This window comes from Loxodonta africana, chromosome 21 (genome assembly GCF_030014295.1).
Source record: "Loxodonta africana isolate mLoxAfr1 chromosome 21, mLoxAfr1.hap2, whole genome shotgun sequence".
NCBI classification, from domain to species: domain Eukaryota; kingdom Metazoa; phylum Chordata; class Mammalia; order Proboscidea; family Elephantidae; genus Loxodonta; species Loxodonta africana.
In genome coordinates, this window is record NC_087362.1 from 75390618 (window position 1) to 75418384 (window position 27767).

The 27767-nt window shown below is 38.7% G+C and overlaps 1 protein-coding gene across 9 annotated transcripts in view; it reads left to right on the forward strand.

Annotated features, from left to right (window-relative positions):
- PHKB (phosphorylase kinase regulatory subunit beta) overlaps positions 1-27767 on the forward strand; it is a 248057-nt gene that overhangs the window by 129858 nt on the left and 90432 nt on the right. For all 9 annotated transcript variants that reach the window (XM_023555674.2, XM_023555679.2, XM_064274128.1 and 6 more), the window contains 5 exons: positions 4690-4785; positions 5758-5955; positions 17367-17424; positions 17972-18049; positions 21174-21332. In XM_023555674.2, the coding sequence (XP_023411442.1) occupies positions 4690-4785; positions 5758-5955; positions 17367-17424; positions 17972-18049; positions 21174-21332 (589 nt within the window). The remainder of the gene's footprint in view (positions 1-4689; positions 4786-5757; positions 5956-17366; positions 17425-17971; positions 18050-21173; positions 21333-27767) is intronic.

The following is a 27767-nucleotide window of genomic DNA, read 5'->3' on the forward strand; positions in this document are numbered from 1 at the left end:
TTTTCAAAAAACCAGCTTTTTGTCTTGTTAACTCTTTAATTGTTTTCCAGTTTTCTATTTCATTTAGTTCAGCTGTAATTTTTATTATTTGTTTTCTTCTGGTGCCTGTGGGTTTCTTTTGTTGCTCTGTTTCTATTTGTTCAAGTTGTAGGGATAATTCTTTGATTTTGGCCTTTTCTTCTTTTTGGATGTGTGCATTTATTGACATAAATTGGCCTCTGAGCACTGCTTTTGCTGTGTTCCAAAGGTTCTGATAGGAAATGTTTTCATTCTCTTTGGATTCTCTGAATTTCTTTATTCCATCCTTGATGCCTTCTATAATCCAGTCTTTTTTGAGCAGGGTATTGTTCAGTTTCCAAGTGTTTGCTTTCTTTCCCCTGCTTTTCCTGTTACTGATTTCCACTTTTATGGCCTATGGTCAGAGAAGATGCTTTGTAATATTTCAGTGTTTTAGATGCTGCTAAGGCTTGCTTTAAGACCTAATATGTGGTCTATTCTAGAGAATGTTCCATGTGCACTAGAAAAAAAAGTATACTTGGTTGCTGTTGGGTGGAGTGTTCTCTATATGTCTACAAGGTCAAGTTGGTGGATTGTGGCATTTAGATCTTCCATGTCTTTTTTGAGCTTCTTTCTGGATGTCCTGTCCTTTACCAAAAGTGGTGTGTTGAAGTCTTCAATTATTATTGTGGAGCTGTCTATCTCACTTTTTAGTGCGGATAGAGTTTGTTTTATGTATCTTGCAGCCCTTTCACTGGGTGCATAAATTTTTAATATGGTTATATCTTCTTGGTGTATTGTCCATTTAGTCATTATATAGTGTCCTTCCTTATCCTTCCTGATGGATTTAACTTTAAAGTCTATTTTGTCAGAAGTTAATATTGCCACTCCTGCTCTTTTTTGATTGTTGTTTGCTCGATATATTTTTTTCCATCTTTTGAGTTTTAGTTTGTGTCTCTAAGTCTAAGGTGTGTCTCTTGTAGGCAGCATATGGACGGATCTTGTTTTTTAATCCATTCTGCCACTCTCTGTCTCTTTATTGGTGCATTTAGTCCATTTACATTCAGGGTAATTATGGATAGGTATGAATTTAGTGCAGTCATTTTGATGTCCTTTTTTGTGTTGTTGACAGTTTCTTTTTCCCACTTGATTTTATGTACTAAGTAGATTTTCTTTATATATTGTCCTTTCCTCATACTTGTTGTTGTTGATTTTGTTTCTGCTGAGTCTGTATTTTTTCCTTGTATTTTATTTTTTATCTCTATTTTTTTTAATAATTTTTATTGAGCTTTAAGTGAATGTTTACAAATCAAGTCAGTCTGTCACATATAAGCTTATATACACCTTACTCTACACTCCCACTTACTCTCCCCCTAATGAGTCAGCCCTTCCAGTCTCTCCTTTCGTGACAATTTTGCAAGTTTCTAACCCTCTCTACCCTCCTATCTCCCCTCCAGACAGGAGATGCCAACACAGTCTCAAGTGTCCACCTTTACTGTTTTAATGCTGTCTTCTTTTATATAATAACACTGCTGTTAACCCTGTTTTGGGCTTTTTTTTTTTTTTAGTCTTGCTTTGTTTTTTTGGATTTCCCTGTCTGGGCTGACTTCTGGTTGCTCCACCCATTGTTCTAGTCTTGATACCTGATATTGATTTTCTAACCAAAGAACTCCCTTCAGTATTTCTTGTAGTTTTGGTTTGGTTTTTACGAATTCCCCAAACTTGTATTTATCTTGAAATATCTTTATTTCACCTTCATATTTAAGAGACAGTTTTGCTGGATATATGATTCTTGGCAGGCAATTGTTTTCCTTCAATTTTTTAAATATGTCATCCCGTTGCCTTCTTCCCTGCATGGTTTCTGCTGAGTAGTCCGAGCTTATTTTATCGGCCCTCCTTTGTAGGTGACTTTTCGTTTATCCCTCGCTGCCTTTATAATTCTCTCTTTATCTTTGGTTTTGGCAAGTTTGATTATAACGTGTCTTGGTGACTTTCTTTTAACATCTAGCTTATGTGGAGCTCGATGAGCATCTTGTATAAATATCTTCTCATCTTTCACAATATCAGGGAAGTTTTCTGCCAACAAATCTTCAACAATTTTTTCCGTATTTTCTGTTATCCCTGCCTATTCTGTTATTCCAATTACTCGTAGGTTATTTCTCTTTGTAGAGTCCCACATGATTCTTAAGGCTTCTTCATTTTTTTTAATTCTTTTATCTGATTTTTCTTCAGATATGTTAGTACCAAGTGATTTATCTTCGAGTTCAGAAATTCTAGCTTCTACTTGCTCTATTCTGCTCCTTTGACTTTCTATTGAGTTATCTAATTCTGTAATTTTATTGTTAATGTTCTTAATTTCTGATTGCTTCCTGTGTATGGATTTTTCCAGCTTATTAAATGTTTTAATATGTTCCTGAATAATCTTTTTAATTTCTTCAGTTGCTTTATCTGTGTGTTCCTTGGCGTGTTCTGTGTATTTCCTCATTTCCTTCCTGATGTCTTCAAGGGTTCTGTATACCAAACTTTTGTATTCTGCATCTGGTAGTTCCAGGAATGCACTTTCATCTAGAAGATCCCTGAATTCTTTGTTTTGAGAGCCTGTTGAGGTGATCATGGTCTGTTTCTTTATGTGACTTGATATTGACTGTTGTCTCTGAGCCATCTATAAGTTATTGTATTAGTTTATGCTTGCTTAGTGTGTCGTAGCTGCTGGCTTTGTTTTGTTTTGGTATACGCACATGGGTGGTTTGAGTGAGCTAGTTGATTATTTTCATCTTTGGAGCTCTGGTGTCCTGTCCCCAGCTGGCTAGAGCTGTTATCAGGTATATCAGTCTAGGAGTCCCTTCAGTTTTCTTGTATGGATTCAGCTGAGGTTTCCAGGTAGCTTATCATCAAGTGTGTGGTACAGGCTGTGTCCTACAGTCTTAGAGGGGGAGGGGTGATTGGCGTATATACTGGTATCTGATTGCATCAAGGGATCACGCTCTGAACAAGGCAGGGGGCTGAGAACCGACCCCTAAATGTCTCTACGGAAAACACATCTCTGTTCCCTAGAGTGTGCTGGTGGGTGGGTTCTGCAGAGGGACCATGGGCACCCAAAGTTTTTGGTTGGAAGGACTGGGAGATATCAGTTATCTTTGGACCCCTGTCACAGGTGGCTGGGTGACCTGAGTGGAGCTACCAGTCCTTAGGTCCCTGATGTGGGCAAGTGAGGACCTTGTTTAATAGGAAAGCAATGTCAAATGTCAAAACACGCATCTCTCCACTGCACAGCTGAAATAGTTGTAGTTTGCCAACAAGGACCTATTCTTCCAAAATAGGTCTGCACAGGTCCGTGCAGAAGGGAAAGTTGCTCAAGTTTCAGGGACGGTTTATGCCTGGATGGGAGCCGCTTCTGTCTTGAGCTCCCCAGTTAATGGAGGTAGCAAATTATCTTTTCCCTCCAGTTGCAAATTTTTTCCTTCCCCAAGGCCGGGAGGATGGCTTTAGGTGCTCCCCAGGGTCTATCTCAGGCCCAGGGATTCAGCCACTGAATCCGGCTTTGGGGTGAGGGGGGGGCGCAGGAAAATATACGCAAGTACTTTGCTTTTGTCGAGTTTGCCATTCTTAGGTTCCAGAGGTGTGAGTAGACTGTGTGGCTGGCTTCTTCTACCTGAGGAAACTGCGGCTAAACACTAGTACTAGCCTGCTGCCCCCTGCTGCTCTTGTAATGGTGCCTGAGGGCTCCCCGCGATTCAGTTCTGGTAACTTCTCTCCACTTCTGAAGAGTCTCTTTCTCCCCCTGCCCCTCTTTTCATTGTCTAAGGTTGCCTTTGATGCTCAGGGCTCCCAGCTGGTCACAAATATACTCGTTGTACTTGTTTTTGCTGGTCTTTGTTGTAAAGTGGGTTCGCCAGAAGTGTCTGTCTATTCCGCCATCTTGGCTCCGCCTCCCATTTCCTTGTATTTTTGAGTATTGTGATGGAAGAAGCCTTTGTATTCCCATTTGATTCTCTTTTTTTCCTAAATATTTAGCTCCCCAGCGAAAGAAAAAACCATGTTTGCTTATAACCTTGCTGTTGAATATAGAATGTACTCTAATGGCTAAAAAGTAAAAAAAAAATCACTTAATTAGTGTGGAAGATTGCATAACCCAGTGGTTAAAGCATGGCTTCCATGTCGGAGACTTGATTTTGAGCTGTTGTGATGTTAAACTAAGGCTCAGTTTCCTTTTTGGTAAGATTGGGGTAATAATTGGTTTGAATGAGATAACCTATGTGTGCTGGCACATAGTGAACACCAGCTTCTATTATTTGCATTATTATTTGTGTTCATATTTTAAACCTTTCTTTATGTCCATATTCAGTCTTATAATCAATGTTCTTTATTAGGAATGTGCAATTCATATTAGTTCTTCATCTCTTGTCAAAAATTATTATTAATTGTATATATATTTTGATTGATTAAAAAACAAGGTAAAAATAATAGAAATTTAAAGTAACATTTATTTTTAGTGTGATAAAATTAAGACGTTCATTGAAGGACAGTTAAAAAATTCTAAAAGTATAAAAAAAAGAAAATATCTTCTGTAGTCGCACTCTCAAATACAATCAATGTTAATATTTTTTGTGGTATTTCTTACAGTCGAAATTGCAACCATTCTGCATATGCTTTTTTATTAATTAGGGAAACGTTTCTCTCTTCTCATTCCAGGGCTGCTCTTGGTCAGTGATATTTGTGGATCTTGATGCTCACAATCGCAATAGGCAGACCCTGTGCTCACTGTTACCCAGGGAGTCAAGATCTCATGTGAGATGTTTTTACATTAAATTAATATGAGTGTCATTTATGATTTTTATGTGGTTTTATTTTCGTTTCCAAGAAAGTGCTCCTCAGTGGCAGAGGTCTATAAGAGATAATAGGTATCGTTCCTCACTCACTTGGCCTGACTTCCTGGTCTGAGGAGATCTGACTCAGGAATTGAACAGAGTCTTTCATAGGAAATAGCAACACAGACATATTATTTTCCTTGGGGAGGTGGGATGAGGAGGTAGCAACATATTATACCAAAGTGAATCTTTTTGTCGTGGAAGATTAGAAAAATATTTTTTCATAATTTATATTTCTTTTGAGTAAAATTCCCATTCCTTGTTTCTTTTCTGACATTCAATAAGTTTTTCTTTGTCTGACAAGCTTGACTATGTACCCATTATCCTATCACTCAAATATAATCTCAGAGTGACAACATTTGGGTATATGTTTCCACATATTTTATGCACATATGTTTTTATTTTGTAAAACTGGAACCATATTGTGCACAACGTTTGGTAACCTAGTTCTGTTAATGAGCAAATGTGGACATGCTCCTGTATGAATAAACATATTTCTACAATATGAATTTTAAGGGTTGCTTATTTATTCAACTAATTTTTAGACATTTAGATTGTGTTCTGTTTTTTATAAAATAAACAAAGAGTAAATTGTTATAACAAACTAAGTTGTGACACCTAATTCTTGGTGTTCAGTTTTTACACACTGCCTTAATTAATATTTAAAAATTTGAGTCCCGCGTTGAACCTTGAAAATACACTTTGTTAATGAATACAGTTTTAACTCCTCTGTAAGATCATTAATGCTGCCGTGTAAGTGTGCGTCTGTTGCTTGCAGCCCAGCTTCCATGCAGTTAGATGACTTAATTCACCCAATCCCCGTGGTTCTCCCTAAACGTGTTGGTCGCGTCAGTGCTGACACTCTAACTGTGCCCTTTTTCTCATCGCCCAGAACACAGATGCTGCCCTGCTCCCCTGCATCAGTTATCCTGCATTTGCCCTGGATGATGAAGTTCTTTTTGGCCAGACGCTTGATAAAGTGGTTAGAAAATTAAGAGGAAAATATGGATTTAAGCGTTTCTTGAGAGACGGTTATAGAACATCATTGGAAGACCCCAACAGACGCTACTACAAACCAGCTGAAATTAAGGTATCAACCCCACTCCTACCCACCCACCCACACACTAGCAGCATGGCAGATTCAGGAGGCAGACTTCTTGGGTTTGAATTCTGGCTCTGCCTCTTACTAGCTGTGAGGCTGTTGGCAAATTAATTAACCTCTCTGTGTTTAATGTGGAGCCCTGGTGGCGCAGTGGTTAAGCATTCAGCTGCTAACCAAAAGGTCGGCAGTTCAGATCTACCAGCTGCTCCTTGGACTGTTCAACTCTGTCCTATAGAGTCACTGTGAGTCAGAATCGACTTGATGGCAGTGGGTTTGGTTTGTGTTTTTGGTGTTTAATATACTTTATTTTTAAAATAATGTAATACCACCCTCCTGAGAATCTTCTGAGAATTAAATGAGTTAATATATATGAAAGTGCTTAAGATAGGGCTTGTCACATAGTGAGTTCTCAGTAAGTGCCCCTTCTGCTTATCATCAGTGAGGCCCATTTGTTCATACTGGGTCATGTTCGTTCATTGAGTGAATCACTTTTCTATTGTATTTTCAGTTCTTGACCTGCCTGCTCCATACTGTTTATCTCATGTAATAGCAAATATCTGTCTGTGGTCCATCTTTCAATCTGCTAGGCAAATCTCTCATTGAAACTGCTGGTCCTTCCCTTCCTTCTTTTCCTGTTCTATTTAGACATGTCTGTTTCAAATATACCCTCTAAAAATGTTTAGTTTTAAAATATTTTACTATTTGACATGTACACACCTACACTACTGTATCCAGGTTTATACTAGCTGTTCTTAAGCCTTCCAGAAAACTATAACTCCCATCCCCGTACTTCCTCCCCCGCCGTCCCTCCCCCAAAAAGTAAGCATCCAAGCACATTGCTGAAGAATTTGCTGTAGTGGGATAGATTGAAAATTGTTTGTGTGAGCATGGTCACAACTTTGGCTTAGTCAGTAAAGACACGTAAGTTCCTTTTCTCCATGAATTTGTGTACAGAACATTAGGCAACATTATAGCTTGTGATTTGTTTGGCAATTAACATACCACTCCTTTAAAATGTCACATAAACTTAAGTTCTACAGGACAACCAGGCAAGCTGTGTATCATTTCATTTAATTTCACAGTTGACTACTATTTGGGAGTGTTGGGAGCCATTTTATTGTATACATTTTTGAGATTTTACAGCAATCTGCAATGTTGAGCCAAAAGATCCATTTATCTCTTAAACGTCTTTAGATGTTTCTTTTCTGTTTCCTACGTTTCTTGCACTGGTTTACAGCCTTTACATTTGAATTAGACTTCCTACATAGTTTCAACTTTGGATTAGTCCAGCAGACCTTCTGCACTTCTGTAGCTATTGTTGAGCGCCACCAAAGAAAGCCACAAACAGGATGACTAGGTGCCACCTCAAATTCAGGACACCTCCCTTGGTTCAGTCCTTGTCACAATCTTCCCTGCTCTTCAGTCCTGCTGTGTGACACTGCCAGGAACGCCTTTGGAAAGCCTGATTTTTTACCTTTATTACTCAAATCTCGAGACCTTACTTCTTGTTTCCTCTTTTTTTTTTTTTTTAACTTTGTGTTTTTTAAAATAATTTTTATTGTGCTTTAACTGAAAGTTTACAAATCAAGTCAGTCTCTCACACAAAAACCCATATACACCTTGCTACACACTCCCAATTACTCTCCCCCTAATGAGACAGCCCACTGTCTCCCTCCACTCTCTCTTTTCGTGTCCATTTCGCCAGCTCCTAACTCCCTCCACTCTCTCATCTTCCCTCCAGGCAGGAGATGCCAACATAGTCTCAAGTGTCCACCTGATCCAAGAAGCTCACTCCTCACCAGTATCATTCTCCAACCCATTGTGTAGTCCAAACCATGTCTGAAGAGTTGGCTTCAGGAATTGTTCCTGTCCTGGGCCAACAGAAGGTCTGGGGACCATGACCACTGAGGTCCTTCCAGTCTCAGTTAGACCATTAAGTCTGGTCTTATGAGAATTTGAGGTCTGCATCCCACTGCTCTCCTGCTCCCTCAGGGGTTCTCTGTTGTGTTCTCTGTCAGGGCAGTCATTGGTTGTAGCCGGGCACCATCTAGTCCTTCTGGTCTCAGGATGATGTCGTCACTGGTTCATGTGGCCCTTTCTGTCTCTTGGGCTCGTAATCACCTTGTGTCCTTGGTGTTCTTCATTCTTCTTTGATACAGGTGGGTTGAGACCAATTGATGGATCTTAGATGGGTACTTGCTGGCGTTTAGGACCCCAGACACCACTCTTCAAAGTGGGATGCAGAATGTTTTCTTAATAGATTTTATTATGCCAATTGAATTAGATGTCCCCTGAAACCGTAGTCCCCAGACCCGTGCCCCTGCTAGGCTGGCCTTCAAAGCATTCAGTTTATTCAGGAAACTTCTTTGCTTTTGGTTTAGTCCCATTGTGCTGACCTCCCCTGTACTGTGTGCTGTCTTTCCCTTCACCTAAAGTAGTTCTTATCTACTATCTAATTAATAAATGCCCCTCTCCCACCCTCCCTCCCTCCCCCCTCGTGTAACCACAAAAGAATGTTTTCTTCTCAGTTTAAACTATTTCTCAATTTCTTATAATAGTGGTCTTATACAATGTTTGTCCTTTTGCAACTGACTAATTGCACTCAGCATAATGCCTTCCAAGTTCCTTCATATTATGAAATGTTTCACAGATTCCTCACTGTTCTTTATCGATGTGTAGTATTCCATTGTGTGAATATACCATAAGTTATTTATCCATTCATCCGTTGATGGGCACCTTGGTTGCTTCCATCTTTTTTCTATTGTAAACAGTGCTGCAGTAAACATGGGTGTGCATATATCTGTTTGTGTAAAGGCTCTTATTTCTCTAGGATATATTCCGCGAGTGGGATTGCTGGATCGTATGGTAGTTCTGTATCTGGCTTTTTAAGGAAGTGCCAAATCGATTTCCAAAGTGGTTGTATCATTTCACATTCCCACCAGCAGTGTATAAGTGTTCTAATCTCTCCACAGCCTTTCCAGCATTTATTATTTTGTATTTTTTTGGATTAATGCCAGCCTTGTTGGAGTGAGATGAAGTCTCATTGTAGTTTTGATCTGCATTTCTCTAATGGCTAATGATCGTGAACATTTCCTAATGTATCTGTTAGCTACCTGAATGTCTTCTTTAGGGGAGTGTCTTTTCATATCTTTTGCCCATTTTTTAATTGGGTTATTTGTCTTTTTGCAGTTGAGTTTTTGGAGTATCATGTAGATTTTAGAGATCAGGCGCTGATCAGAAAAGTCATAGCTAAAAACTTTTTCCCAGTCTGTAGATAATCTTTTTACTTTTTTGGTGAAGTCTTTGGATGAGCATAGGTGTTTGATTTTTAGGAGCTCCCAGTTATCTAGTTTTTCTTATACATTGTTTATAATGTTTTATATACTGTTTATGCTATGTGTTAGGGCTGCTAACATTGTCCCTATTTTTTCTTCCATGATCCTTATCGTTTTAGATTTAATATTTAGGTCTTTGATCCATTTTGAGCTAGTTTTTGTGCATGGAGTGAGGTATGGGTCTTGTTTCATTTTTTTGCAGATTATTATCTAGTTATGCTAGCACCATTTGTTAAAAACACTGTCTTTTCCCCATTTAACTGTTTTGGGGCCTTTGTCAAATATCAGCTGCTCATATGTGGATGGATTTATGTCTGGATTCTCAATTCTGTTCCATTCGTCCATGTATCTGCTGTTGTACCAGTACCAGGCTGTTTTGACTACCGTGGCTGTAGAATAGGTTCTAAAATCAGGTAAAGTAAGGCCTCCCACTTTGTTCTTCTTTTTCACTAATGACATATTTATCCGGGGCCTCTTTCACTTCCGTATGAAGTTGGTGATTTTTTTCTCCATCTCATTAAAGAATTTCCTTGGAATTTTGATTGGAATTGCATTAAATGTACAGATTGATTTTGGTAGAATAGACGTTTTTATAATGTTAAGTCTTCCTATCCACAAGCAAGGTATGTTCTTCCACTTATGTAAGTCTCTTTTGGTTTCTTGCAGAAGTGTACTGTAATTTTCTTTGTATAAGTCTTTTACGTCTCTGGTAAGATTTATTCCTAAGTATTTTATCTTCTTGGGGGCTACTGTAAATGGCATTGATTTGGTGATTTCCTCTTCGATGTTCTTTTTGTTGGTGTAGAGAAATCCAACTGATTTTTGTATGTTTATCTTGTATCCCGATACTATACTGAACTCTTCTATTAGTTTCAGTAGTTTTGTAGAGGATTCTTTAGGGTTTTCTGTGTATAAGATCGTATCATCTGCCAATAGAAATACTTTTACTTCTTCCTTGCCAATCTGGATGCCCTTTATTTCGTTAGCTAGCATATTTGCTCTGGCTAGGACTTCCAGCACAATGTTGAATAAGAGTGGCAATAAAGGGCATCCTCGTCTGGTTCCCGATCTCAATGGGAATGCTTTCAGGCCCTCTCCATTTAGGGTGATGTTGACTGTTGGCTTTGTATAAATGCTCTTTATTATGGTGAGAAATTTTCCTTCTGTTCCTATTTTGCTGAGAGTTTTTATCGTGAACGAGCATTGAACTTTGTCAAAGGCCTTTTCTGTATTAATTGATAAAATCATGTGATTCTTTTATTTGTGTGGTAGATTACATTAATTGTTTTTCTAATGTTGAACCATCCCTGCATATTTGGTATGAATCCCACTTGGTCACGGTGAATTATTTTTTTGATATGTTGTTGAATTCTATTGGCTAGAATTTTGTTGAGAATTTTTGCGTCTACATTCCCGAGGGATATAGGTCTATAATTTTCTTTTCTTCTGGTGTCTTTACCTGGTTTTGGTATCAGGGATATGGTGGCTTTGTAGAATGAGTTTGGTAGTATTCTGGCCTTTTCTATGCTCTGAAATACCTTTAGTAGTAGTGGTGTTAACTCTTCTCTGAGTGTTTGGTAGAGCTCTGCAGTGAAGCCTTCCAGACCAGGGCTTTTTTTTCTTGGGAGTTTTTTTCATTACCTTTTCAATCTCTTCTTTTGTTATGGGTCAATTTAGTTGTTTTACCTCTGCTAGTGTTAGTTTTTTAGTGTTAGTTTAGGTAGGTAGTGTGTTTCTAGGAATTCATCCATTTCTTCTAGGTTTCCAAATTTGTTTGAGTATAGCTTTTCATAGTAATCTCCTATGATCCTTTTAATTTCAGTTCGGTCTGTTGCAGTATCGCCCTTCTTATTTCTTATTTGGGTTATTTGCTTTCTCTCCTGTTTTTCATTTGTCAGTTTGGCCAGTGGTTTATCAATTTTGTTGATTTTTTTCAAGAAACCAGCTTTTGGTCTTGTTAATTCTTTCAATTGTTTTTCTGTTTTCTGTTTCATTTAGTTCAGCTCTTTATTTTTATTATTTGTTTTCTTCTGGTGCCTGTGGGTTTCTTTTGTTGCTCTGTTTCTATTTGTTCAAGTTGTAGGGATAATTCTTTGATTTGGGCCCTTCTTTTTGGATGTGTGCATTTATTGATACAAATTGGCCTCTGAGAACAGCTTTTGCTTTGTCACACAGGTTCTGATAGGAAGTGTTTTCATTCTCTTTGGATTCTCTGAATTTCTTTATTCCATCCTTAATGCCCTCTATAGTCCAGTCTTTTTTGAGCAGGGTATCGTTCAGTTTCCAAGTGTTTGATTTCTTTTCCTTGCTTTTCCTGTTATTGATTTTCACTTTTATGGCGTTATGGTCAGCGAAGATGCCTTGTAATATTTCAATGGCTTGCTTTATGGTCTAATATGTGATTTATTCTAGAGAATGTTCCATGTGCACTAGAAAAGAAAGTATACTTGTTTGCTGTTGGGTGGAGTGTTGTGTATATGTCTATGAGGTCAAGTTGGTTGATTGTGGCATTTAGATCTTCCGTGTCTTTATTGAGCTTCTTTCTGGATGTCCTGTCCTTTACTGAAAGTGGTGTGTTGAAGTCTTCAATTATTACTGTGGTGCTGTCTATCTCACTTTTCAGTGCTGATAGAGTTTGTTTTATGTATCTTGCAGCCCTGTCATTGAGTGCATAAATATTTAATATGGTTATGTCTTCTTGGTGTATTGTCCCTTTAATCATTATATAGTGTCCTTCCTTATCCTTTCTGATGGGTTTAACTTCAAAGTCTATTTTGTCAGAAATTAATATTGCCACTCCTTCTCTTTTTTGATTGTTGTTTGCTTGATATATTTTTTTCCGTCCTTTGAGCTTTAGTTTGTTCGTGTCTCTAAGTCTAAGGTGTGTCTCTTGTAGGCAGCATATAGACGGATCTTGTTTTTTAATCCATTCTGCCACTCTCTGTCTCTTTATTGGTGAATTTAGTCCATTTACATTTAGGGTAATTATGGATAGGTATGAATTTAGTGCAATCATTTTGATGTCTTTTTGACAGTTTGTTTTTCCCACTTGATTTTATGTGTTGAGTAGATTTTCTTTATATATTGTCCTTTCCTCATACTTGTTGTTGTTGATTTTGTTTCTGCTGAGTCTGTATTTTTCCCTTGTGTTTTATTTTGATGAGTAGGATAGTTTGTCTCCTTTGTGGTTACCTTATTATTTACCCCTATTTTTCTAAATTTAAAACTAACTTTTATTTCTTTGTATCACTGTATCTTCCTCTCCATGTGGACTGTGTATGATTACATTTCTTAGTCCCTCTTTATTATTTTAATGCTGTCTTCTTTTATATAATAAGACTGCTGTTACCCTGTTTGGGGCTTTTTTTTTTTTTTTTTTTTTAAATCTCGCTTTGTTTTTTTGGGTTTCCCTGTCTGGTTTGGCTTCTGGTTGCTCTGCCCAGTGTTCTAGTCTTAGTGTGATAACTTGATATTATTGATTTTCTAAACAAAGAGCTCCCTTCAGTATTTCTTGTAGTTTTTGTTTGGTTTTTACAAATTCCCTCAACTTGTGTGTATCTGGAAATGTGTTAATTTCACCTTCATATTTAAGAGACAGTTTTGCTGGATATATGATTCTTGGCAGGCAGTTGTTTTCCTTCACTTTTTAAATATGTCATCCCATTGCCTTCTTGCCTGCATGGTTTCTTCCGAATACTCCGAGCTTATTTTTAATGGCTGTCCTGTGTAGGTGACTTGTCTTTTATCCCTTGCTGCTGTTATAATTGTCTCTTTATCTTTGGTTTTGGCAAGTTTGATTATAATATGTCTTGGTGACTTTCTTTTAACATCTAGCTTATGTGGAGTTCAATGAGCATCTTGAATAGATATCTTCTCATCTTTCACAATATCAGGGAAGTTTTCTGCCAACAAATCCTCAGCAATTTTCTCTGTATTTTCTGTTATCCCTTCCTGTTCTGGTACTCCAATCACTCGTAGGTTATTTCTCTTTGTAGAGTTCCACATGATTCTTAAGGTTTCTTCATTTTTTTTAATTCTTTTATCTGATTTTTCTTCAGATATATTAGTGCCATGTGATTTATCTTCGAGTTCAGAAATTCTAGCTTCTACTTGCTCTATTCTGCTCTTCTGACTTTCTATTGAGTTATCTAATTCTGTAATTTTATTGTTAATGTTCTTAATTTCTGATTGCTTCCTGTGTATGGATTTTTCCAGCTTATTAAATGTTTTAATATGTTCCTGAATAATCTTTTTAATTTCTTCAGTTGCTTTATCTGTGTGTTCCTTGGCTTGTTCTGTGTATTTCCTCATTTCCTTCCTGATGTCTTCAAGGGTTCTGTATACCAAACTTTTGTATTCTGCATCTGGTAGTTCCAGGAATGCACTTTCATCTAGAAGATCCCTGAATTCTTTGTTTTGAGAGCCTGTTGAGGTGATCATGGTCTGTTTCTTTATGTGACTTGATATTGACTGTTGTCTCTGAGCCATCTATAAGTTATTGTATTAGTTTATGCTTGCTTAGTGTGTCGTAGCTGCTGGCTTTGTTTTGTTTTGGTATACCCATATGGGTGGTTTGAGTGAGGTAGCTTGATTATTTTCATCTTTGGAGCTCTGGTGTCTGTCCCCAGCTGGCTAGATCTGTTGTTAGGTATATCAGTCTAGGAGTCCATTCAGTTTTTTTGTATGAATTCAGCTGAGGTTTCCAGGTAGCTTATCATCAAGTGTGTGGTACAGCCTCTCTCCTACAGTCTTAGAGGGGGAGGGGTGATTGGCGTATATACCGGTGTCTGATTGCATCAAAGGATCATGCTCTGAATGAGGCGGGGGCTGAGAACTGACCCCCAGGTGTCTCTGAGGAAAACACGTCTCTGTTCCCTAGAGCGTGCTGATGGGCGGGTTCTGCAGAGGGACCATGGGCACCCAAAGTTTTTGGTTGTAAGGACTGGAAGGTACCAGTTATCTTTGGACCCCTGTCACAGGTGGCTGGGTGACCTGAGTGGAGCTACTAGTCTTAGGTCCCTTATGTGGGTAGGTGAGGACCTTGTGTAATAGGCAAAGCGATGTCAAATGTCAAACACCCGCCTCTCCACCACACAGCGGAAATGGTTGTAGTTTGCCAACAAGGACCTATTCTTCCAAAATAGGTCCACACAGGTCCGTGTAGAAGGGAAAGTTGCTCAAGTTTCAGGTACGGTTTATGCCTGGATGGGAGCCACTTCTGTCCTGAGCTCCCCCAGTTAATGGAGCTAGCAAATTATCTTTTTCCCCCAGTTGCAAGTTTTTTGCTTCCCCAAGTCTGGGAGCGTGGCTGTAGGTGCTCCCCAGGGTCTATCTCAGGCCCAGGGATTCAGCCACTGAATCCGGCTTTGGTGTGGGGCGGCGCAGTAAAATATACGCAAGTACTTAGGTGTTGCCAAGAGCGTGCCATTCTCCTCAGGTTCTGTAGGTGTCAGTGAACTGTGTGGCTGGCTTCTTCTCCCTGAGGAAACTGCGGCCAAATGGTAGTAGCAGCCCGCTACCATTTCTGCTGCTCTGGGAATGTTGTATGAGGGCTCTCCGCGATTCAGATTCGGTAACTCCTCTCCGCTTATGAACAGCCTCTTCCTCCCCCTGCCCCTCAGTTTATTGTCTAAGCTTGCCTTTGATGTTCAGGGCTCCCACCTTGTCACAAATATACTCATTTCACTTGTTTTTTCAGGTCTTAGTTGTAAAGAGTGCTCAAGGGAAGCCTCTGTCTATTCTGCCATCTTGGCTTCACTTGGCTTTCTTCTTGATGGCCTTTCATTTCTCTGTGGTCTCCCCACCTCATTTATCCTCATGTGTACTGACCTCCATCCCTCACGTGTCTCATGGAAGGTGCTTTCTGTTCTTCATTCCAAGGCTAGCCGTCCATCTGTGCATTACATTGTGTTCTCCTTTACTTCCTTGGGACTCTCATGTGTGATTTGTTTTCTTGTCTAATAGAAAGATGCCCTATCTTTTTTTTTTCTCATCTGCATTCTGCATTCCGTCCGTTTTGCTCCCCCAACTCAAATGGACTTCTCTGCCCCGTAAGGATTTTGATATTCATCCTTAAATTAGCAGACAAAAACTCTTCCTTAACCCTCATCCCTATCTTCCTCCAGCCCTCTCTCTCTTTTTAGCCATACTTCTGAAAAGAACAATCTGTGCTTGGTTTCTCTCCTTGTTTACCTTTCACTCCCTCCTCCCCCTATAATCTGGCTCCTTTCCCTAGTGTTCCCTGGGAGCTGTGCTGGCTTCAGGCTGTCAGGTCACTAGGTCCTGATGGACACTTTTCTGACCTTATTCACTGAACCTCTTTTTGGCATTTGAATGTCTTGACTGAGCCTTTTTCTTGGAGTATTCTCTTCCATTTGTTGTGACCCAGCTCTCTTCCTGCTTATCTCATTACTTATCTCACTGTCCTTAGTCTTCTTTGCAGGAGACTAAGCCCCGAACTTGAGACTCATTCTTGGCTCTTCCTTCTCAGTCTTCCCTTTATCAATCACCAAGTCTGGCAGATACAACCTCCTTAAAATCTTAGAAATCTGTCCTTTCCTTTATTTTACTCCTTGATTTAGGCCAATGGTTCATAACCAGGAATGATTTTACCCCCCGGGGACATTTGGCTGTGGCTGGAGACATTTTGATTTGGTGGGTGCTATTGGCATCTAAAAAATAAAAATAATAATTTTTTTTTTTTTAAGGCATCTAGAGGGTAGAAGCTAGGGATGTTGCTAAATATCCTACAATGAACAGGACAGCCCCGCACAACAAAGAATTCCTTGGCCCCAAATGTTAATAGTGCAAAAGCTGAGAAAGCCTGTTGAGGCTATTATTATTTGTCTTTGGATTCCTCTAGGGGTCTTCCATCTGGTCTTATTTCTTATCCTGCAACACTCTGCAATACAGAACTGCTCAGTCTAGTGAGTAAATCTGATGTATAATCCTGATCCTGTTCAGTATTCACCATTGGTTCTCTGTTACTTATAGATCAAAGCCTCCATCTCTTAGCATGACTTTCAAGCCTCTTCCTGATCTGGCTGGCCTGGCCCACCTGTGGGGCTTCAGCTTTCACTCCTGTTCCCTTGTTTGTTCCAAAAATACTGGAACTTCAGTGTACTTTATGCTTCCATGCTTCTGTAGGTTTTGCACTTTTTTTTTTTTTCTGTGCTTGACGTTCCTTTAGCTCATCTTTCCAGTGAAATCCGTCAAGTATTACCAAAGCATCTCCTTCCCTATAAGCCTTTCCCTGACTTTTTAGGGACACTTGGGTGTTCCACTGCCTTTGTTCTTGCTATACCAGATACAGCAATTTCTCAGTGTACTGCAGCTGTTTATGTACGTGCCTGCCTTTCCAGTAGGCTGTGAGGCCATGAGCGAAGGGTCTCTATTTTTTGGGACACTTGGGTGTTCCATTGCCTATGTGCCTGCTATACCATGTACAGCAATTTCTGAGTGTATTTTAGCTGTTTATGTACGTGCCTGCCTTCCCAGTAGGCTGTGAGGCCATGAGTGAAGAGTCTCTATTTTTTGGGACACTTGGGTGTTCCATTGCCTATGTGCCTGCTATACCATGTACAGCGATTTCTTGGTGTATTGCAGCTTTTTATGTACGTGCCTGCATCCCCAGTAGGCTGTGAGGCCATGAGCAAAGGGTCTCTATTTTTTGGGACACTTGGGTGTTCCATTGCCTATGTGCCTGCTATGCATGTACAGTGATTTCTCAGTGTATTGCAGCTGTTTATGTACGTGCCTGCCTCCCCACTGGGCTGTGAGGCCATGAGTGAAGGGTCTCTATCTTTTTGTCTTCATAGCCCTGTGTCTAGTTGGTGCCATTAGTAAGTACTCAAAATGTTTGTTGAATGAATGAATGCTGTTTGATGAATCGAATGAATGAACTTTTGAATAAGAGTCTTGAATTTAAAAAAGAACCATGAAACTGCTTATAAAATCAGTCCAATTTTAAGTTAGTACTGTAAATAAATATTTTATTTATCTGCTAACTAAAATTGTTGTGCTTGTCAGTGCCAGTTCTAATGCTGGTTTTATTTTCTCTTTTAGCTCTTTGATGGCATTGAGTGTGAATTTCCCATATTTTTCCTTTACATGATGATTGATGGTAAGTGAGCTTTTCTTCTGAAACTTAAGCTACAGTGTAGAAGTGGTTTAAAAAAAAAAACAGAAATGAAATATGAGTCCTCGTAGCCAGCAAAACAAACTGAACTTCAGTGGTGGTAACTGCTCTGCCTTTTTGTATGTTAGTCTTCTGCTTTTTGAGTGGATGTTAAATAATACAAAGAATTAAAAATATACTTAAAAACATTTATAAAATGATAGTAATATATTATTGATATTTGTAAAACAGAATTTATTACTAGAAATCATGCATACTGTAATCTGTGACATTGTGAATATAACATTTACAATTAAGAATAGCAAAATTTTAAATAATTAAAATTCAGTTTTCAATTCTAAGTCCTAGCATGACCTTCTAAAATCAGTTTTTTAATATATGTATTTGCATTCCTTTTTTTTTTTTCCAGTTTTAATGTGATTATTTAAATAGAAAATTGCTGAAGTAATCACAACTGGGCTAATAGATTTTTCTAAGGCAAAATGTCTGTGATGCTTATTGAGTTCAACTGCTGTTGGATTTTATATTTTAGGAGTTTTTAGAGGCAATCCCAATCAAGTAAAGGAATATCAGGATCTTCTGACTCCAGTACTTCATCACACCACAGATGGTATAGTTGGATTATCTTTTCACGAAATTTTTTCTTCTAATATTCCCTTAATGTTCCTTCAGAATATATAAACGATTCCTTTACAAAGCATAGCAGTTTACACTGAGTTGAAAAAATGAATGGGGCCTCAAATGACATTAGAAAGAATAAGCTCTATCAATTGATTATAATAGCAGTGTTTTTATAAAAAGAGTTCATTAGGTAAGACCTGGATGATGATGAACTTAGGTGGTCGTGGCTACAATAATTTCAGTGTAGTTTACCAGGTGGTCATAGGTTCTTTGTCAGTTACTTACTTCACTCCATGTAATTTGACAGTAATAGGAAGTGACTGATATTTTATCCAAGTCAGCAAATATGTTTTGCTCAGGTGAGTGCTGCCCTCTCCAGAGGGCCACCTGGAGAGGCTCTGCCCCAGTGTAAAGATACTACCATTGCTGAGAACATTCTGGTTTCCTCTTTGGAGTTGCTTCTAGAGCCCTTAGCATATTATCTTCATTGTCTGCTGTGATGCTAAAATGTCATTTGGGGGATTGATTTTAGAAATGGTCAAAAGGCCCAGTCTTATGAGTAAAGGTATATTTGTCTTGATCAAAGATCAGCAGAAATTTTAAAGAACATAACCAATTTTCATTAATCCAGTCAAAATTAATTCTTAAAGAAATTGCAAAAGAGAAGTTTCACATATCTTTGAAGTTGGAAGTAATAACGGAATAAGAATGGAGTCTCACGAGTGAACATCTTTGAAAACATATTTATCTGAAAGTTAAAATTATGGTGGGTTGGTGTCTGAGGCTGCATTCTCTGGAGGAGCAAAAATGAATGAAGCATGTATGTATATAGAGAGACAGAGAGAGAGATTGATTTCAAGGAAATGGCTGATGCAGTTGTGGAGGCTGGTGAGTCCCAAATCCATGGGTCAGGCGTCAGGCTGGAGGCTTCTCTTGACTCACATGATTGCAGGGGCTGATGAACCCAAAATCTGCAGGTCAGGTGGTAGGCTGCTGGCTTATGTCCCAAGAACCAGAGATCAGATGATGATGACAAGTCAGATGCAGAATCAAGAGGGAAAGAGAGCTTTCCAGAACATCTGTATATATTGGATGCTGGCCACATCCCCAAGGAAACTCCCCTTACATCAGATCACAAAAGGGAGGATAATTACATAATCCTGAGAATCATGGCCTAGCCAAGTTCACACATAGCACTGACCATCCTAGTCTTCCCCTTGTCAACTTGACACCTGTACACAGCTCCTTAAACCATATGTGATCTCTAAATAAAGACAATTATAAAGTCATACTTGACCTAATATAAGACAGGTAACGTGTACAACCAAAAATGCACTAGCCCCATTTACATCTTGTATTTTGTAAGTAATGGGATAAGGGAGGGAAGGAAACAAAAATCTGTGCATATGTATACATACATACATACTTAGAACAATTACAGTCCTTGTTTCTGCAGCTGGTCATGTGGCTGTAACTGGTATTTAGAATGACCTTCCACCACATATTCTGTATTCCCCTTGCCTCAGCTGGTCATGCTTCCTTGCCTAGTAGGGTGACCCAAACCTTCATTCCTAAAGGGTCTGGGGCTTTAGTAATCTTGTTGGAACTGGGTTGCTGTCTTGTTGGAATTGGGTTACTGTCTTGTCGGATTTGGGCTGCTCCTAGTTTTCCATTGACTGTAATCACAAGGCATGGTAGTACTAAGAGATGCCCTAAGGGATCTCTTGTATTCCAGACATACTCTTCTTTACCTCCATTATATAATATCAATTCTTTTCCCCCTTGGTAATCAGGAGCAGTCACACCAGCCAATATGGTAACCCCCTTCTTTGCCTGTTATCCAGAGGCCGCAGGAGCCCAAAGTGGCTGGGTGGCATTGTTAACTTCTAGTTCAGTGGAATCATTGGTGTGTCTCCAGGTGAGAGCATTCCTCCTTTTGGGACTGAGACCTCTAGACCTGCATGTTATAGGGTTGTGGGGACAGGAATGTCCCACTTGAAACTCCTTGAATGAGTTGTGTTGGTATTTAGTGACACTTCACTGATATATTGTGGTGGTACTTTAGTGTACCAGCCTTCGGCCTTCATCATCCTCAGAGAGTGATGTTCATATTATTCTCTTTGTATTGTAGCTCTTTTTAGTGGTTTAAAGCCCAGTTATCACAATTAATTGGTACATGAAGAACAAAGTTATATTTTAGAGAAACCTTTGAAATTTTATTACAAAAAGTAAGTTTACTGTGAGCTGATGTTACAAAAGTCTTCTGTAGAACCCTGCTAGAATGCTGATTTTTTTTTTTTTCTCTTTTATGTCATACAGAAAGATTTTACTCTTTAAATAATATTTTTTAGTTGCCATCAAGGAATATTTTTAAGTTGGTTGGTCACAAAGAGCCCTGTGGCACAGTGGTTAAGTGGTCAGCTGCTAACAGGTAGGTTGGCAGTTTGAATCCACCAACTGCTCCGAGAGAGAGAGATGTGGCAGTCAGCTTCCTAAAGATTATAGCCTTGGAACCCTTACTGGGGGAGTTCTGCTCTGTCCTGTGGGGTCTCTATGAGTTAGAATTGACTAGAAGACAACAGGTTTAATGGGGGATTGGACACAGGGGAAGATGGATTTTTTTCCTCAGTGATATTGAACGGTAGGTAATGGGTTTAACGTCTGAATGGGATTTCTTTGCTCCAAGCACTGGCTCAGGGTTATAATTCTTCATTTACGGTTACGCAGTATCTCATTTGTGAAGCTTCCACAGATTAATCCTATTAAAATAACCTTTTGCTATGGCTCTGAATATTTGCGTACTGTATATTTGTTGATTCATTTAAAGGTGTTAAAAGTTAAGTGTTGTTAAAGGAGATTATGTACACATTGTTGGCTAAAGCATAACGTGTGCTGTCAAATTAGTGTTTTAATGTCAAGAAGCTTTCTTCCATGTTTTTCACTGAGCCAGAATATCCAGTGTTCTAATGTTCTATATATAGCCTATCAAATCTGTTACTTCCTCTGCAACCTTCCTCTCTCCCCGCTTTCTAAATGTGGAAATTTCTGGAGGTGAAAATTTGGGGCGGGCACTGATTTGTTATATTTTAAATATTTATTTTTAAACTCCACAGGATACCCTGTTGTACCAAAGTACTATTATGTGCCCGCTGACTTTGTAGAACTGGAAAAAAGAAACCCTGGTAGTCAAAAGCGATTTCCTAGCAACTGTGGCCGTGATGGAAAACTGTTTCTTTGGGGTCAAGCCCTTTATATCATCGCAAAACTCCTGGGTAAGTGGAGAAGGTTGGGAACATTTTATTTTTTTAGTTTTTATCAAGCTGTTGGAAACATGTGTGTCTTGCCTAGTGTGTTCTTGGATTTGGGTGGTGTTTCAAGCTTTTCAAAAGTCTTTGGGTGGTTTCTTAGTGGGTAAAGGTATGTTAACAGGACTGCTTCACTGAATGTTGATGAGCAGCTTCTGGGAAGGAAGTCAGATAAGTAGAGGCACCATTATTACAGTTCAGCTTTGTAGATAGGCTTCTGACATAAGGCCATGGGAACTTTGAGTTACTTTCATATGATGTAATAAAATTTTGATTTACAAAACAGTCATGCTTGGTCATAGCTTTAGTAAACCACTTGCCAAAAGGAATTGGTTATCTGAAAGTTATCTTCTTTCCAATAAATACACATTGGCAGTTTTCTCAGTTAGCTAGAAACTTAATGGAACCGTTTATTTATAATTCTTTGAAGAATTATTTTTCAGCTCCTTTGACAACTTCAGCTGATTCGGAGAACTCTTTTGATGCATTGAAATGAAGGGTAATTTGATGAATACAAAAAGCATTATGCATCTTTCTGCACCATTCCTTGTAAAAATTTCAAATATGCTTAGCTTTTCCCTCAAAAGGGCTATCATTTTAGAGTCTGAATTCCTTTATGGCAAACAGATCATGGAGCAGGCTAGTCGTAAATACTGTCACTGAACTAAGAGAACTGCTCTCTGTATGAAGTGCTGGTCCTCCCTTTGTTGTTTCTAGCATTGCTGCATAAACACCAGTTTGTGCTGTAAATCAGCTTTGGTTTTTTGTTTACATTCTGCTAGAAAAGTGTGTTTCAAAGGCTAGATTGCCAACTCAAGCATTGCGTAAATGGTGTAAGATTGGCAGAAATTAACTAAAGCATTGAAATGAAGAACCTACAGATCTGCCAGTGCCTGCCCCTATCCCCTCTTCCTTTCCCAAGATAAGCCCCACTAATTGTGCTCTGCATTCCCTCCCATTCTGCCTTCCTACTAGCCATCCCCGTGAACAGCTTCTTTGGACGTAGGTCAATTTGGCCAAATGCTTTTTCAACCTGCCCCTTTCCTGACTGTACTTCTGGGTCTCCATGTTTATTTAGGAAACCCTGGTGGTATAATGGTTAAGTGCCACGGCTGCTAGCCAAAAGGTTGGCAGTTCGAATCCTTGGAAACCCTATGGGGTTTCTATCTACTCTGTCCTCTAGGGTCACTATGAGTTGGAATCAGCTCGATGACAATGGGTTAACGGGTTATGTTTATTTAATGCTAATTTTAAGAACCTGTAGAAAAATTTTCTTCCTTTAAATGGACAGCTTTGGCAAGGAGTTGATATTACTTAGACTGGTTTTGCTTTTAATTTTTGCATAGGGAGTGGGTATACCCATGGGGTAGATTTTTTAGAATCAAGCCACCTTGAAAAGGTTGTCTCTGGTTAGAGTGTTGTTACATGAATACAAAGAAGCTTTGTTGGTATTCACAGCTAGATAAAATATATTTTAGCAGGGGAAGAGTTAACCTATGTAACAGTAAGAATTTTAACATTAGAATGACAGGTTTCTATATACTTCACTTGGAAAATATAAATAAGCATGATGAAATTTTTTTTGGTTTTGTAACTGAAATCTGGCCCTTAGGATCTGGGATCTGCAATCTAAGCCTTCTTCATCCTGGTTTTTGTGGTACATTCAGAGTGGGGCTGTTAGAACCAGAAAGAGTGCTGTTTGAGTAAAGCCTCTGGGTACAATTGACAAGTCTAATGCAAAAGTGACTTCACCCTACAGGAGCAAACTGAGTGTTTAAAAAAGAAAAAAGATTGAGAACAATATCAATGAGTAAAAAGCATGGGACCTTCCTTACTCCAAAATAAATTAGCAGGTCATGAATGACCTGCTAAAAGATGGGATTTTCTTACCTTAACAGCAGAGTGAACAGAAATAGTCACTGTTTCATGACCAAAGAGAAGAAATGCTGCAGGCCTGCCTCAAGAAAAAAAGAGACAAGGTTAATTTCTCATTTCCTGCTGAGCTTCTACAAAGGCAGTGAAGCAGAAGGTGCTTGGAAACTCTGAAACCAGCGACTCATCTCCCGCTGAAAAAAGAGGTGCTACGCATTTGTCAGCATTCTGGCCCCGCTGTGTGTCATCTGGGTGCCTGGGTGAGATGAGTAAGGTGAATTCAGAAATTGAATCATCTAGTTGCCCTTAACTATTGTGTGCTTCCCCCAAGAAACATCAACCTTCTGTGAGTTTTTAGTAAGATTCCAGATACCACGTTTACTAACAAAGTCCTGTTTACTCGTTAAAGGAGCCTCAGTTGCCTATCTATTTGACGATGTTTTATGGGCAGCTAATTGAAATTATTTTTCCATGAAAATAATAGAATAGTGAATCTTTTAAAATATTCTGTAGTACATGACTTCTACTAATTCAGTTCAGTTTATATCCCAGGGAAATCTAGTAATGATATTTTGCTTTCTCTATGCCTTAGCGAATAATTAAACAACGGAACTATGTGACTTCTAGTCCATTGTTACCTGTTTTGTGGCCAAAGCCTCAACCCCCCAGCGTGTTCTTAGGAAACAGCTAATTATTTACAGCATCTCCTTTTTCTTTCTTTAGAAATATACTTTTAGGAATCAATGGTTGCTTTACAGCAATAGGTAAATGTAGTATAAACATGTTTGTTTTAAACCAGATATCTTAAGATGTATTTGATTCATTTTAGAATAAAATGGTCATTAGTTGCACCTTCAAGTATTATTTAAATTTGAAATTTTAGGAACTGCTCATGTAAGAAATAGTCCATAGAATGCAGTGTACCTTTTTGAGCAATTTGCAAAAATAAATAACGTCTGAAGTATTTATCATATAAAAACTCACTTGAAAATCACGATCTTTGAATTAAAAGTTTATTTTGAGGTTCGAAAAACTAGAGAACCATAAAATTACATAAGATTAATGATAACTTTATGCTAACGCTTCCCCAGAGCCATTACTTAACTATAATACCTCTTCTAATCTGTGTTTAAAAAGAGAGAAACTAAAGTATTAGTTGTCTAGCTTAAAGAAACAATCTGAATTCTAGAACTTGAGCTTGTCCTTTCAGTATACATACAAATAACTTTCCTTACGCTGGACTTCCAACATTCACAGTAATGACCTTCATTCAAGTATTGTAATATCCTCAATCATTAAAGATCAGAGCTTTATGTACTCTATAGCTTAAGGCCGGTAAATAGAAGAATCTTTTTAGGGTCAATATTTTGAAAGCATTATTAATAAACATCAAGGGTTAAGACATGTTTGATTAAGCTTGAATTATTGAGCAATTTTAATGAACTACAATTTTCTAATACACACAAACTCCCAGAATATTCAGGTGAACAATAGTCTTATTAAATTTTAACGAGGGAATTTTTTTTCTTTGGGGATAACTGTTAATTTCCTTGGAGAGTTAATAGGAAACTTATAAAGTGATGAAATAGAAGTACTTTGACACACCCGAGGTATGATGTATACACAAAATCCACAGCTTAAGCTACTGGTTTCCTAAGGTTCTTGCAAAAGAGCTTTATTGGGATATATTTTCCCACAGAAACTATATTTTAAATGATTATTAACACCCAGCAATCTTGTAAACATGTGATACAGATTCTTTCTTTGGTATTATAATCCTTTTCCACTACTTTTCTCCCGCCCTAGTTCTCTTCCTTGTTTACGTCTTCCTTGTGTCGTTTATTCTTCATGTTCTTCTATTTTGTAGTGGAAAGATCAAGGATTTGGGGGTCATGAGTTTGGGAACTGGACAATTGAGGGTTTGAATACAAGTTCTGCCACTTTCCACCTGTAGGAATTGAATTTTCTTAACTTACGTGAATATCAGTTTATTTTTATGTTATAGGAGTTAACTAATGATGAAATATGTATAAAGCATTTACTGTGGGACATGGTACATACTTAATGGAACTTCTACTTCCTGTCCTTCCTTCTTCCCTCACTTGCTCTATCAGCCACCATTTAGGAATTAGTGTTTATGAAAATATGCTTCATAGCTCTTGTCAACCAGTCAACTCACGATGTTTATGAGTCCTCCATTCAGGTACCACCAAAGCCACAAAACTCACCACAAGAAAAAAATGTTTCCCAGTTACTAGTTAACCTTCCGTCTGCCCATTGATTCAGCAGCTGTTTGTAGAGTGCCTACTCTGTCCTGCTGTTGTTGTTAGTTGTTGAGTCAACTCTGACTCATGATGACCTTGTGTACAACAGAATGAAGCATTACCCAGTCCTGCACCATTTTCACGATCGTTGGTATGTTGGAGTCCATAGTTGCAGCCTTTGTGTCATTCCACGTTGAGGGTTTCCCTCATTTTCATTGGCCTTCTACTTTACCAAACATGATGTCATTTTGTAGCGATTGGCCTTTCCTGATGACGTGTCCACAGTAAACAGCTTCTAAGGAACGTTTATTCTTCTGGCAGTCCATACTATATTCAGTGTTCTTCACCTACACCACACTTCAAAAACCCAGTGGGTCACAACTATGTTCTAGTTACCATGATATCCACTTGTCCTACAGCAAGGAGGAAATACGGCAACCTAGGAAATCAATCCCTTGCCCTCTCTCTGAGGACAGCCTGCTTATTCAGATATTAACCAGTTGCCATCAAGTTGATTCCTACTCATTGCAGCCCTATGTGTTGCAGGGTAGAATTGTGCTCTGTAGGGTTTTCAAAACTATGGCCATTCAGAAGCAGATTGCCAGGCCTTTCTTCCAAAGCACCTCTGGGAGGGTTCTGCCAAGCTTTCAGTTAGTTGTCGAGCACTTAACTACTTCTGCCACCAAGGACTCCTTATTCTGAACTCCTGCTTCCTAATTCCAGTGTTTGTAACTAGGATAAGGTCTTTTACATTTAAAAAAACCAAAACCAAACCCATTGCCTTTGAGTCGATTCCCACTAATAGCAACCCTATGAGACAGAATAGAACTGCCCCATAGGGTTTCCAAGGAGCGGCTGGTGGATTCGAACTGCCAACCTTTCGGTTAGCAAACAAATGCCTGCTGACCCTTTAGTTAGTGAACAAACACTTAACCACTGGGCCATAATTCTTTATATTTCTTGTCCAACTTATCCCAAATATAAAAGCCACTGATTAAGCTTGGAAATGCAATGCTTTTTAGAATAAAGTCAGTGATCAAGTGCCCTCTTGCGTGCATTGGTCTATTGACTTCAACCAGTTGATTCTTCGCTCCTGGTTTTACTACTGATCAGTTAAAGATAAAAGGAATAGATTAAAAGTGTAGAGATACATGTCTACCTTGCAGTTGGCAAGAGATTTCCCAGCTGTTGCACTTCAGGAAACTTCAAGCAGAAAGACACTGATTTCTGAACACTGTCGTTATCTTTTTCATGGTATTCATGTGATTATGAGTGACCTACAGTGGAATTTCTGTGCAGGAAACATTATAAACATCTTGTGATCACCAGTAATGTGGTATTAACTGTAAAGGCTTCAGCTGGGAAGAGTTTCTTTCTTTAGCTTATTGTATAAATGACTGGCTTTTTTTTTTTTTTCCCCAAACTTTTTTTTATTGAACTTTAGATGAAGGTTTACAGAATAAATTAGTTTCTAACCAAACAGTTAGTACACACATTGTTCTATGACATTGGCGAACAACCCCACGATATGTCAATGCTCTCCCTTCTCAACCGTGCTTTCCTGTTCCTTCCTGCCTTCCAGTCCTTGCCCCAGGGCTGGTGGGCCCCTTTGGTCTTGTTTTGTTCCATGGGTTTGTTCACTCATCGGCTGAAGGGTGAACCTCAGGACTGACCTCATTACTGAGCTGAAAGGGTTTCCGGGGCCATACTCTCGGGTTTCTCCAGTCTCTTGTCAGGCCAACTCTGGTCTTTCTTTTTGAGTTAGAATTTTGTTCTACATTTTTCTCCAGCTCTGTCCGGGACCCTCTATTGTGATCCCTGTCAGAGCAGAAATGACTGGCTTTCTTAAATGTTTCTAGAATGCTTTAGCCGAATTGCATTTAATCTTAGACTAGAAAATTTGTATAAAAAATTTATCTTCTCACCCCGAAATAAATTAGTAAAATTGAGTATGAACACAGTAATAATGCTTGGAGTCTGAAAGGGCTCTTTATACATATTGTCAAATTGTTTCCCAGAAATACTACTAATAATAAACACATGTTCTAAAATGTCAGATTCTGTATTCTGCCCTATGCAAACATTACCCTCCTAACTTCTCTATGCAATGGGTACTGTATATCATAGGTAAGGAAACTGAGGCTTAGCCACCTGCCCTATGTCACACAGCTCCTGACTGACACAGAATTTATCCATTTATTAAGGAGTCTAAGGGTGCTGGTGCCCCTTTAGTCTCGCTTTGTTTTATGGGCCTGTCTAATCTTTG